Source organism: Lonchura striata, chromosome 8 (assembly GCF_046129695.1).
Source record: "Lonchura striata isolate bLonStr1 chromosome 8, bLonStr1.mat, whole genome shotgun sequence".
Taxonomy (NCBI): Eukaryota; Metazoa; Chordata; class Aves; order Passeriformes; family Estrildidae; genus Lonchura; species Lonchura striata.
In genome coordinates, this window is record NC_134610.1 from 12,477,298 (window position 1) to 12,491,541 (window position 14,244).

The 14,244-nt window shown below is 37.5% G+C and overlaps 1 protein-coding gene across 1 annotated transcript in view; it reads right to left on the bottom strand.

Moving 5' to 3' along the window:
• The window catches only part of EPB41L5 (erythrocyte membrane protein band 4.1 like 5), a 49,386-nt gene that overhangs the window by 15,644 nt on the left and 19,498 nt on the right, over positions 1–14,244 (bottom strand). Inside the window, exons 6-16 of the mRNA XM_021526143.2 lie at positions 14,020–14,064; positions 13,655–13,707; positions 11,015–11,135; positions 10,525–10,612; positions 9,862–9,950; positions 9,626–9,695; positions 8,767–8,936; positions 8,217–8,323; positions 7,514–7,541; positions 5,306–5,348; positions 4,897–5,012 (exon numbers count right to left, since the gene is read on the bottom strand). Of these exons, the coding sequence (XP_021381818.2) occupies positions 4,897–5,012; positions 5,306–5,348; positions 7,514–7,541; positions 8,217–8,323; positions 8,767–8,936; positions 9,626–9,695; positions 9,862–9,950; positions 10,525–10,612; positions 11,015–11,135; positions 13,655–13,707; positions 14,020–14,064 (930 nt within the window). The remainder of the gene's footprint in view (positions 1–4,896; positions 5,013–5,305; positions 5,349–7,513; positions 7,542–8,216; positions 8,324–8,766; positions 8,937–9,625; positions 9,696–9,861; positions 9,951–10,524; positions 10,613–11,014; positions 11,136–13,654; positions 13,708–14,019; positions 14,065–14,244) is intronic.

Genomic DNA, 14,244 nt, shown 5'->3' on the forward strand with positions numbered 1-14,244 from the left:
TCAGAAAACACAAGAAAACACAGTGTGTTCAAGGGTAAAGATTAAAGGCCCCCAAGAATACCAGTGACCCATGAAGCTGGAGTCTTAACCTCTGACTTAACAATTAACCTTGTGAATCATATGGTAGGATTGGTGTTTGTCAGGAAATATTTCTGTTTCTTTTCAACTGGACTAGAAAAGCAAAAATAAAGAAAAATTTGTAAAAAGGAAAAAATTATTTTAAAAATTACTCTTTGCCTTTTTGACATTTCTGCTAAATTTATTTTTTAAAAATTGAAAATAATTCTATTGCATTTCCAAACAACAGTTCTCAGAAGAGGTCTTATTGAAGAAAAAAAAAGGTTGGTTTTAAGATCAACCACATATCTGAAGATTTTTATATGACCATGGTTCAAAAGGGCCGGTTACATCCTCTATTTCTCTTAGACTTTTGAAACCATATTATAACCCGCTAGTCGCATATGTAGTTTTACAACAAATGTGACTTCCTGCATGGCTCTCAAACCCCAGCTAAAAAAATGAATCTTTCAGTCATTAAGAAAACCTTTAACACAATTTAAAAATATATCTATCTATATGCACGAACAGATAGATATATACGGTTTTAAAGTAAGAGTGATGTGTGGCTTCTGATCTATGCGTTGTTTTTCTTTAAAGACTCAATACCAACAGCACAATCTGCAGAGCCTTTGCAATAAAAGCTTCTGGCCCTCCACAGTCAGCTGGGGTCCGTTGTCCTTGATTTCCCGGGCCGGAGCCCGGCAGGCTCGTCACAGGGCGGTCGCGGCGGCGGGCGCGGCTCCAGCGCGCTGACAGCGGCCGGCGGCGGCGGGGGGCCTGCAGCGGTGGGGAGCGGGAGGCGCAGGTTAGTCGGGGCACCGGGCGGGAAGAGGGTGGAGAAGTAAAGCGAAGGCGAGCACAGGAAAGGACGAGGAAAAGGGGGTTCCTGGAAGGTGAATAGTGAGGGGAAGAGGCATGCGAGTGCACGTGCGCACGATGACACTGCCAAGCAAAGCCCGTTCTGCACAGCTTGGCGCACGCGTCTGTGCAAGTCCGAATCGGCAAGTTCAGCTCTCTCGTGTATGTTGCTTACTTCCCAAATGTAAAGCACTTCATATTTCAAAACACTTGAACTAAGCAAGAATCATGTGCACTTTACAGATGGGAGAAAATAATATCCATGAGGAACAGACCTCAAGCATACAGTACATTTTATTTGCAGAAAACAAGTTTAAGTGGCAGGTCTAAATGTACACCTGAAGCAAACATCTACAGCAATACCAGTTTTCAAAGTGATTGGAAAGTGCAGATTCTAAAGTAAATTTAAAAAAAAAAGAGAAGAAAATAGAAGCTCAGAAAAAATGAACATTACTGTGAAGGAGCAAACAGTAGAGCAAACAAATCACCCACAATTTAGGTGACTAAGGGATTAATACTACTAAAGAAGTTGCCTGCAGCTATAACTTGCATTAACATAAAAATTTAGCTGGAAAAGAACCATTTTATAAAAGGTCACAACACAAACTAAGACCTCACTTTCCAATTTTGCATATGAAAGCATAATGGTTTGTAAATTTTAAATTTAGAGTTCCTAAAATCAAACCCACAAAAGTGCTGTGCACAGTTATGGCCACTCTGCCATAGTTGGTATGAAGTCCTCCAAAAGCTAGCAAGAGTTGCAAGGGAGAACACACATCACTTTATTAAGTCTTTTGAAAAATATTATTATACAGGAGCCCCTGGAAGGCTTTAGGCACAAACATCTCCAAAGCAGCAGGGATAAGCAATTAAGCCAAAAGCCAACATTTAAAATACTTTTAAATGGACAATGATCTGTTAACTGTTGTCTGTGTAGCACTAGGGTCCTTCACTGCTATGTTTTACGAGAGGCTGATAAAAGGTACAATCATAGATCAAAAAAGTGCTTGGAAAATGGCACTTCATAAACTACTCAACTAAGGAAATTCCTCAAAGGTATTCCTTCAGTTTAATGCAAAAGATTCGATTTAATGAGCCAAATCTAAACAAAGTGGAAGGATTGTTGCTGTTCACATAGAGGGGTCAGATGGCCTTCAGCTCAAATTCCACCTTCTCATGTTCCAGAACAGCCAAGCAGACAGCTGAGTTGGAAGATCACACGTGTTAAGGCAGGCAAGCAGAAAAGCATGCAGGATTCACAACAGTGGTAGATGATTAACATTTGGGGATAGTCCTCCTTTAGAAAAGAAACAGGATTTATACAAAGATCACCCATGTGTAAATTCAGAATTTTGGTTTTTGTGAAATACACTGAGGAAGTGACCCGTGAATACTGAGGGCTCCAATCCCCAACAGTTCATTCCTTTATTTTACCATTTCTCTCATGGATGTGGTTAAGGGAAAGCTACATCCACTAGCAAAACCAAAAAAAAAACCCAAACAAAAAACCACCCTACTTATCTTACAATAAGGAAGTAAATATTAAGTCTGTCTGCTGTCCTAACTTAGCAAAAAGGAGCTTCTTGAGGAAACACTAAACTTAGAAAGACACTGATCATGTTTTAGTGTTTCCAGACTTGCAACAAATATTCCAGACCATTTTCAGATCCTGCAAACCAGTACAGCCTTTCTGTACTGACAATTTTATAGCAATGAAGTAAAAAAAAACCCAATCCAAAACCATAACCCAGAAATAATAAAATCCTTTGTATCTGGCAAAGTACTTTCTACAATCTAGCAAAATTGCAGTTGGCAGCTGCAGCATTAACATTTTAAATTAAAGGAAACATTGACATTAGGAAGGGATCTAAGCTGCAAGGTAGCCAATAGAGGCATCTGCCAAGCAGAGCACAGAAATCCAGGAGGTCGGGACCTTACTTCTAAACCCCTTCAATCTAACTATCCACAAAAACCATAGTCCAGATGATTTTGGTTTTCTCAACAATCTTTGGCAAGCTCTCTCTAAAAGAAGACTATTTTTCTGACAGAAAACAAAGATAGTTCATGCAGAAACAGGCCAATTACAGACAGTAGCAGTTGAAAGGAGATCTTGTTAGCAGCCCGGAGACACCCTTGCAGGCACAACAGCCAAGTCACAGCCCCCAGCAATAAATCTGTATGTTCTGGCAATTCCATTAACCTAACCCCACTTCCCATCTAGGAAACCAGAACGTAGCTCAATTCCTGACTCAGCTCCAAACTGTTGTCTTTTTCTTACAGCAGGATTTGCCCTGGGTACAGGCAATACTGTTTCCAGTGAACACAGCAAAACCAGAAGGCAACTACTTTCACTAGCAATGCCTCAAAGAAATGTAACACAGACACAGTAGAAGCAATGCACTCTCAATTAAAATGCATCAGTTGCCAAGAAGCTTGTTTTCTTTAGGACACACTGTTTTGGGTTACATGCAAGTGTATTTCACATTCACTCCCATTCTTCTATACAAACACTACATCCTGCAGCAGCTGGCATGTAAGCTGAGTTTCCTGGACAATGTTAAGACAGACAGGCCCAAGTTCTCAATCCTAAAAACAGGCATAACAAACCCAAAACTGAATGGCTATAGAGCCCTCTCTGCTTCAGAACCAAAGCAGCAGGATTTCAGTAAGCAGCAGCAGCCTTGCAAACACGAGCAGGAACATTAGCACAAATCAGGTACCCAAGAAGAGCTGGTCTGAAGCCAAGTCAAACATTTCCACCAAAGGAAATACAGGTGACTAGCACTCATCTTGCAATTAGGCCAAAAGAATAAAAATAAAACCATATTGAGAATGCTGAAGAATAAAGATGCCACCACCTTTCACCCACCACCATGGAAGGAATCGAGCGATCAACAGGATCCCACCATAGACAAGCACAGATTTCAGATACTAGATAAATCAAGGGCAAAAGAAAGAAAAACAGTATTTATCATCATATGTTCTGATTGAAATGTCAATAAAATGCAACTCAAAGCAGAATTACCATCCCCTTTATCATTCAAAATTGATAGTATTAGAAGTCTTTAAATTATACAGTTTACAAAATTACATTTGTCACACCACTGTTAGACACCATCTACTTGTAAGAGATACTGAAGCAAAGCAGATTCATATGCCTGACAATGGAAGAAGGACCCTTTCTCTTGAGGGTTGAAACTGCTTAGGATAAGAGCTTTGGTGTCACTCCATTCTACCATGACTGCTCCTGATGAGTTTGGCAGAAGCCAGAATTTCCCTTCTTGGATAAGCCATAGGCACGAGAAGCCAAAGATATTAAAATTATCTGTTCACAAGTACTGCATTGATATATGACAGTTTTGGTTTGAAAATAACTTTGCAATATAGAATTAGTTTAAGAGAGAGAAATGACATGTACATTTATCTATCTTCAAACAAATCCTCTTCATTTTGAGATGCATCTAATCCATAAAATACTCTGATTACATTGAAATCAAAGCTCTTATCTTCAGCTTGTGTCATTTTCCCCAAGCTCCCATTCTACACAAGATCATGAGAAGTCAGCTTGCCTATTTCAGCAAGTTCAAAAGACAATTCACCAGGATAGAAGTTTACAAAGTTCTATATTACCCTAAGGATCAAGGTTAAGTCCTTGGACACCACAATACCAAGCAAAGGTTACAAGCTTATAGCAAATGAGAAGGATCCAGCTCTCCCCAAGATTTGAAAATTCTACTCCTCCTTAATTCCTTTAGTCCCTGAATAATTTTTTTTTTTTGATTGGCAGTGACTAAGCTTGCTGTCCTCACCCCTCCACACACAATTCATAAGAAGAAATCAGCTGCATCATTCCTAACTTGATTGTCAACTTACATTAGAGATACAAGAATGGCAGCTTATTTAAGTACAGATAAAGGAAAAGCTACTTGAATCATGCATAAGTAATCAAAATGCATTTCCCAGCAAAGCTTAACATACCACTTGTTATCTTGCTGGCTGGCTCCTGGGCTCCTTGGGAGGTTTTCTATTTCCACTAAGATTGGCGCAGAAGGAACTGCTGTTAGGACAGGTAGGTTTGGTTTTGCATTCCAGTTCTTTAGAGACAGAATATAAACAAGTTATTATATACACATTAATGAAGTGATGACACATTACAGTGAAAAAAACATATCAACACTTCTTCTTAAGCACAAAGCTAGAGCAAGGCCATTTTCTTCCCTTACTTCCTAGCACTGCATGTCTATGCCCAGTCTTTCCCAGCACTGTACACAGTTAAGAGTAACATTCAATTGGTCAATCACTGGATTTCAAGAACAAATAACAAAATCTTCAAATCTGTTAAGACACATTAAAATTGTCTTTAGAAAGAATGAAAGAGAGTCCTTACTTGTGATCCATTAGTCTGGCTGATAACAGCATTGTTTGCAGCGCTGAAAGACAAGAAGAATTTAAAACTGAATCAGATCAACAAACTGCTTTTGCAGGCTGGCAGAACTGTAAGGACTTTCAGAAAGAAATAGAGTCTAAGATATTTCCAAAGTATTAATCTCTTTTCACAAAGGGTATCAGGTTATGTTTTCTTTGTTCTAGCTGTAGTTTATCTGTAACTCATTTGTTTTTAACTCTTCCTTTCCTAAAGCAGTTTGGTTTAAAAAGTCTTACTGATTCAGCAGTAAGATATGGCACTTCTAAAGCAAAAATTACATAATTTTATTTAAAACACCCAGCAAAATGTGACATTGTCAAAAGCTCACCCACATGCTATAGATATTATGCCTGTTCCATAACTAGAACCCTCCTGATTTGATGTTTCATATCACAAGAGTTTATCAGAAAAATTAAAGAGTTTCTTCTGCATAAAACCTCTAATGGACTTACAAGGCAGCTATTCAAATTTACATGCACAGCAACTCAGCACCGCATTAATAATAATTTATATTAAATATTTACTATATTTGATGAATTAAACATGACCCATATGCCTATTCTTGATGATTTCTGAATCTGCAAGAGACATTTCACATTTTCAAGAGACTTAAAAGCAGTAATTATTTCATGCAAAGCAAACTTTTCTCCCAAACTTCTAGCCTTTTAAAAAAGGTTCCCATCTCTTACAACTTTTTAATTTCTGATTTATTGTCTGGACAACAGCTATCCAACCTGGCAAGCTGACAATTCAAACAGATATCTGTATTTACTTCAGTGACTCTAGAATTCTTTTATTTAAAACACCATGATATCAACACTGAACAAGCTGTTCCTTGCCTGTTTCCCCCTTCACCCTTTCTCTGTTGAGTGAATGTGGAGGCTACCCCAGAATTCTCAGAAATATTAAAGGAATGCCTTCTGACTAGCACATTCTCCTGTGCTGGGTTAACACAAAAGAAGGGAACAACATACATCTTTCATGATGCATTTCAATTAGCAACACTGGAGTGTAGAGTTTCAGAAATGGCATAGCTTGCTGTGGAGACACAACAGTGCCACACCTAAGTGCAGATCAGGAGACCGCAGTCTTATCAGGAGGAGAAACTGCACATGAAGTTTCTCTTCCCACTCTCAGAATGACCTAAGCAACTTGAAACTCGGAGAAGGGCATGACAACACAGAGCACTAATCAAACAGTCACATTTTGCATGCAGAGGATCTTAATGACACCCAGTTTTGCAGAGTACTTTCCCACTGTATAGAAAGAAAAAACAATACAGAAGTAATAGTTCAGCCTTGTCCCCACACTTTGAGACTTCTCCTGCTCTCATGCAAGAACCAGCTCTGCTACTACAGACAGAAAATGTTAGGCTGCATTAAGTCTGTTGTTCTGAAAAGTTATTTTGGCATTCCGTGCTTCTCATCATTGTGCTTGATATCTACTTTTTAAAAAATAATTTGGTTGCAACTGAGCATTGAAGTGTTCACAAGTTATTAAGGCAAAGGACAGAAGCCAGAACTGAGTGACTTAATTTTCTTCACTATCAGGCCCTTCCTTTTAACCCGATTTCCTCTCTTCCCTTAGGGAAGGGTATGAAAATTATATGATTCAGATACATATGAGCTATTTACATGGCAAGAGCAAGTATGAACCTACACATCCAGGAAGACTTTTGGTAGAGAAATAAAGAACCAAAAGGTTTCACTTTCAATACTGATCATGCATAAAAAGAAGTGCAGGTGTAATACAGAATATAAAACCATCAACTTATTTCAAAAATACTCATTTTACTGTCTTTCCCTGTCCTTGACCTTCACTGAATGAGGTATTTCAGTCACACAGCTGGAGCAGGCAGTCTTCAGATAGAAGACCTCTTCACAAACTTTTACCTGATCTCTTTACATGGCAGCACATGAACTACAGCTCATATACAGCAAGAATTATAGCTAGTAAGAAATAAACTTCTTTGCTAGCTAGTAAACAAGTCTGGCAAAATTGTCTGTGTGACAGCAACACAGAAACTTTGCTATGAACACTAACTTTTATATAAAACAAACAATACCCACAGCAAAACCACAGATAAGAGTCCAACACCATGTGCAGACATGTGCTCAAGTACAGGTGCCAAACACCAAAGACAAATTGAAACACTGGAATGGATCTTACCTCGTTTCTTCCAGTTTAGCAGTATATGCTGCAAAAATAAAAAGAATTAATTAAAATTTAATTTATAATTAGGTTATTAGTGAAATATTAATTATATGATTAATAAAAATAGCGTAGGACTGCCTAAAAGTAGGCAACCAAAAGAGCAAAAGTTGAACCAAGACCGTAAGTTGCACAGATCTCATATATAATGTGTGATAAACAAAATCTAAATTGGAAAATATAATTTAAAAAATCTGAACAGCAAACCAAAGCTAGATTTAAGCAACTATCTGAAGGCAAACACTTGACCTATGCAAGACTGGGTGTCAGAAACAAGATATCAGCTGCTGTCAGATCATGACAACAAAGCGAAGCTCCTAACAACAATGAAAAAAAATCTAAATGACAAAATTTTTGAACTTAATTAATAAATTTAAAATACTGTAATTAATAGATCACTGTTTCCTGGGCCCAACTTTTCCATCTTCATACCAAGACCTACTGTGTAATTTTCATGGGCAAGCTGGCTTGGACTTGCTTTGGGCACAAGCTTTATCTGATAAATACACAAGGTCTCTTAACTAAGTCAAAGAAAACCTATTTTTGAAAATTCAAGAGAAGGGCAAACAACTACAGGAGAATTCCTCCCCAGAAATTTTAAAGGATATGATTGCCTGATTCTCACATTGGATTATACTTCTCAGAATGGAAGCTCTTTTACCTTTCATTTGCAGGGTTCGTCTTGAGTATCTCTTGCTGGGCCTTCTTTCAAAGGATGCTGATCTCCTGGCTTTGTTGGTCTTTGTGGTTTGATATTCTGTTTTCCCACTAAAATTGTCATGTAAGAGTGCAAAGCAGTAAAATAAATTACTTATTTTTAATGACGGAATAGAGATAATGTTCATAAAAGCATCACATTCATATTTTAAATTCATTATCAGTTCTAAAAAAAAATCTCAAACTTCACACCTCAAAAGACATTTCACAAAAGAACGTTGGAGCTTTAGAAACATTTCTCTTCTTCACACATTTCCCCAAGACAAATAGCAGAAGCAACAACTTTTTAAACATTTAAGTTGTTGATAAAAGCATGTGTGCCCTTTGCATATTTCTGTGATCCCACTGCATGAGTTTTGGGAGAAGCTGAAAATTAAGAGAATAAACAAATACTGCCAAAAGTCCCAGAGAAAGCTGATAATGGGACTAACACCCAGCATCCAGGAAGAGCACGGAATGCCAGGGGGGCTGTGCTGAATGCCAGCACCACTGACCTGTATCGGAAGCGAGACCCCAGGCGAATGAAGCCAGAGCGACTGGAGCTTTTCTGGACAGGCCCCCGGAGGCGGAAGAAGGCGTGGTGCTCCACTGCACATTTCCACAAGTGTTTGCAGGCTTTCGGGTGATCCAGTCTAAACACAAAAGTGTGCTCCTGCTCCTTTCCCTTAAAGCACACAAAGCACACTGACGACTTACAAAGGGCTTGAGTAAGTCAAAGCTAAAATTCCATGCAAACCATATAAATTTGCTTTTTATGATTCCCAATATATATATAAATACTTTAAAAAGCACTTTAGGCAGGAAAATCAACCTTTTCAGAAGCTATAATGAACTGCTATATCATCTAAAGCTGGAAAAGGCTGGAGTCCATATGTTTAACAAGCCAAACCTCTGAATAACTACAAATTAGAGATACTATTACAACATGAAGGTACTTGTTGATGAGGCTAACATGGTTTCACTTCTAAATCTAATCTTCTCAAATTACCAATGCTCACTTTTTAATTGTCTCAGGGGTATGCAATTTCTTCCCCATAGAAACAACTCTGAAACCTGCTTAAGTAATTAATTCTACTAAGTGTGGTATGTGGGATTTTTTTTTTAACCTTCTTGCACAATGCACGTTGTTTCCAAAGTACCTGCTCTAGTTTCACCAGGAATTCTCTTTAAAAAATGGATGACAGAAAAGTTTATCTTTTACTTAAGTCCCTTCATTTCTCTCTTCCCCACCCAAGACACAATCACAAATCTTTGTCATCCACATCAAAACTTAAATATAAGAAAAGATTAGAAGTATGTAAACCAGTACTGCATAATCATGACTGAGATGTAACTAAACAGATATTTATCTACCTGTTCATCATCTTCAACAACAACCAGAGTGAGTTTGTTCTTCTTGAAGTCAAGCCTTGTTATCTTTGGCCTGTCAGATGAACAGAAAGTGCAGGTTACGTCTAACTTCAGTAACTTACTGAAAAAAGTACCTCATATTCATGGTGTTCTCATAACCTAAATAATTTTTTTTTGTTATCATAAAAGAAACCAAAGAACCAAAATCAAAAACAGATTTTAGCGTACAGAGAGCTTACCAGAAAAACAAACCAATCTTTGTGTCCCCTTCAAAGACAAGAACTCCTGTAGGTGTTAGTCCCAGGCTGTAATCATTGCCATCTCTTGCCTAAGTGCCACAAAATAAAAATTATATTAATTTTGGTGTTTGACTCTCTATCCAGTTTACTAGAGTGACTCATGTAGTTTGTTTGCCCAGTGTTATAATTACACACATATCTGCTATCTTATACAACAAAATGCTTGTGTTTTGATGATCTTATGCAATGGATTTTTTTTGTTTGCAACCCTTCAATAAGGCTGACTAACTTTTCTTGATTTGTCTGTGTAATAGACATCCTTATGCATTTGCTGCACTTGCATCTCCACAGAACTACACCCCAGCAAATCTGAATTAGTGTGATTTTTCACAAAACTCCTAAGTCGAAATACAAGCTGCAGTATATACTTCTACATCAATCACACATTTAACATAGAGCAGAAATTCTTGGACTCAAGTGTTACCTTCTAGAAATATATACCAAAGAGTGGAATGCTGGCACAAAGCCAGATCCCTTACTATATAGATTGCATGAGAACAATATTCCTTTTCTTCCCTCCCCCCCAAGCAGGATCAGTGTTGAAATGCAACACAAAACTAACACTATATTTTCCAAAGGTCACCATGCTGTTGTTAAACATACCTTGACTATATGCATGTCTACACCATACATTTCCAGCCACTTAGCTTTGTTTAAGTAGTTAGTTTCAGCCTGTGCTGGTGTTTGGCCCCTGAAATAAAATTTTTGCTGTTAGGTAGGTGCCTGAAAAAGCACAGAAAGGAAAAACTGGTAAATGAAGAAAGAGGAAAAGAACCTCCTGAAAGAAAAACATAAATACTTGTGACACCTGTTTACTTTATTAAAGATCAAGGTCACTTATTAAAGTTTTAATCTGAAAATGCTGCTGCAAAAATTACTTTTTTCAAGATTTTGTACCTTGTAATTTTACTCAGACCTTTGAAAAGCTTAATTAATTACTTTATATTCTTTTACAAAATAGTACAGAACCATATTAAAGTTCTATTTCTGAACAAGGCCACAGAAGAAGCATCAGTAGTATCTTTTTAATAAATTATTTTCACAGAAAAATCAGTGCAAACAGCTGGATAGCATTCACTGGAAGATCTAGTACCTGCATTCCTTCCACTTCTCAAAAACAGCTAATTCCATCTCTTCGGTCTGAGTGGGAACAAACCTGAACTCAGACACCAGCTCAGGGACGTGTTCAGCAGGATCATAGTCTCCAAGTTCAGCTACAAAAGAACAACACTGTTAGGCACTGTTCTCAATAAACACCATGGATATTTCTTCATACAGAAGAATTTCTGCACACTTTTCAAGTTAGTCTAAAACATTAAATATCTTTTTGTGCTCCTTCTCCTCCTCCAGTTCTCCCTTCACTTTTTTGACAGGGAAATCATGGACATTGAACAAATGGTTGCATTGTCTGCACCAAAGTTTTGTGCTAATGTTTACAAAGTATTGTTGACATATTCCTTAAAAAGCTTCCTATAAAGGGAAATTATCACCATCGTTGCAACTCACCTTTCCTCTTTCTTGCAGAGTGTTTTCAACATTTTTATCATTGAGGTATCTACTGAGATGACAGCTAACTAATGTTACAATGAAATTTTGCCTTAAAGTATTAAAGCAGCTTCTCTTGAGAGTTATAAAAAGCAAAATCAGTTCTGACTCTTTACATGAAACTATCTGTCCAGTCTATAAGTCAGTTTCTGGTTTTATGATTCTATAGTGCCCTGTCCTGCCTGCTAAAATTACTGTTTCAGGGCACAATAATGCAGCTGTTATTTGTTACTCTCCTTTTCATCTAAAGACATAATAAATGCTCTCCTGGGTCAGTCAAATGGCTCATCGAGTCCACTGCTGCATGCTCAGAGGGGCAGTAAGAGATGCTATGTAGAAAACATACAGGAACATACCAGTCAAGGGGTATGCCACATCAAAACCACAACTCCATCTCCCAAAGATGCTAACAAGTCCAGTTTTAAAGACAGATAAATATCTTAAATGCTGAAACTGACAATTACAAGCCTTTACAAAAATGTACTGGTTTCAGAGTCACTAAGCACTGGCTCCTCCTACTAATTTCAAGTTGGCTTGTAACATCCAGCTCATAGTCAAAAAATTAGGAATAATTCTGTAACTTGGACTTTGGAAGTCTGATGCAGGGAAATAACTGCTCTGTCTGAAAGATGAAAAATGAAACTACAGATGTTTATGTAGAGAAAAATAGAGAAATCACTGGGAAGACATGGTAAAGTCAAATAAATGCCAGTATTCTACGGGTACAGAAATGCTACATGATATAAAACTCCATTTCTTGGATTCTGAAGGCTGCAAGCATAATAACAGTCTTTTCACCCCCTCCTTTTTCTTTTTTTTTTTTAAATGCTGACTGAGGAAGTCTGTAGTTCTATAATAATTTACTCCCACTAAAATGCCTGCCTCTGTTCAAAGGAATGCTGTCAAAGCCAGCTTAGGTTCCAGCTGATTTAAATACGAGTACACAGCTGTCAGACAGTAAGATTAAAGCCCTGCTACAGGCCTCATTGTGGAGAGAGGAAAGAAAAGACCACCACAAAAAGCAGTGGATATATGGCCTAATAAGATCACTTTGTTCTTCCAAAATCTTATTTACTGAACTTGTATCTTAAGGCCCTAACAATGCTAATATTTTTAACTGTGGAATGTATTCTAACTACTTTCCTTCCACACAAAAGAGCAGGTTAAAAAGGCAAATGTCTTCACAGTTTAATTCCAACTCTTATACCTACATATGATTTAGGAGCATTAGCACCTCCTGCATGAAAAAAAGAAAGTGTTTTGAAAAATACTTGTAAGACAACAAATTTCAGTGACTTAGTCCTACCTCAAGCAGAGTAAGTGCAATGGATTCATAAGATGTATGTTGTGTAGAGAATTTGTGTGGCTCAAACACATGGCATATCAATTGGCTTGAATAAGGACATCTATCCATATATCTATATCCTCCAATAAGGACCCAAAATCCTACTCTAGCAGGTATTTTTAAAACTTCAAGCCTCTTTCTTTTGTGAGCTCCTCTGATTGAAACCATACTTAACATCACACCCTCACCCAAACACCACATTCTCATCTGGAATCAAAAGTTAAAGATAATTGATTAATAAAATCTCAGATGACTCAAACACAGTGCTGTATAGCTGAGCTTAAAAGAGTATGTTACATCTTATGGCTGAAAAATTATCTGAAATACCAGCAAGTGCAGTTCAACCCAGAATGCTGAAGCATGGGCATGAGACACAAGGCATTAAGATGTTCCTACAAATAAGATGAAGTCAAAAGCTGGTATTTTATACACAGTGCAAACAAAACCAATTTTGTATGAGATTTGGACAACAAAAGACAACACTTGACAGAACCTTTATGATGAAAAAGAAGTGAGCTGTGTTACTACATCAAAGTGATTCAAGAAGGCTGCCCTCGTATCTTCTGTGAAAGGGGACAGATTTGCACATAAGGAAACAACTTTAGGGCAAAGCTGTTTATGTTCAGAACCTCCTTGTTCTCTTTCCTGAGGAACTGAGTAATTTTCTGCACATACTTTCAAGCACAAGTACAATCTAAAAGATCTGCATTCACACTGGATCACTAATGTCTGGGCAGAGTCTATTTTATGGACATAACAAGGACAGACGTTTTTAAACAGTTAGTAAGAGTCTACACAAAACTGTTTGTGCAACTTCACCCTTCCCTTCTTGCACCTACTCACCTTGCATGTTATAAGCTGCCAACTGGACAGCAGTGTCAAAAGGACATTCCAATCTGCCAAAAGAGAAATGCATTGTTAAAACCTGAACTGACATCATTAGCAGATAACTTATGTAACTGACAGTAAGGAACTGCAAATGTCTGGGATAAGAAAATGAAAAAGTTTTGGTAGATTTTCAGAAAATTATGAGGAGATAAGCACTACATTATTTAAGCATCCCTCTCCTGATATTCATGCATTGAAAAGTAGTATTTTGAAGAAAAAAAAACCCCATTACATTACGAAGCAAAACTTATTAATTATCCAAATATAAATCTAATAAACTCTATGCTAAACACACTGTAACAGTTTAAAATGCTGCTTACTTTCCAGTAAGAATATCCAGTTTCAGCTGCAGAACAAATAAATACCTGTAGGATTAAATAAGAAATAAGTCATTGAGTAATAGTGCTAATGTGTCACTCAGTCAACAGGAGTAAGTTAGAGCTTGACAAATAAAAATGTTTTCTACTCTTAACATGGATTTTCAAGACGAAAAGCTTTACTGTGACCTTTCAAGGCTTTATCAGTAGGTTTGTGTGCTTTGCAGG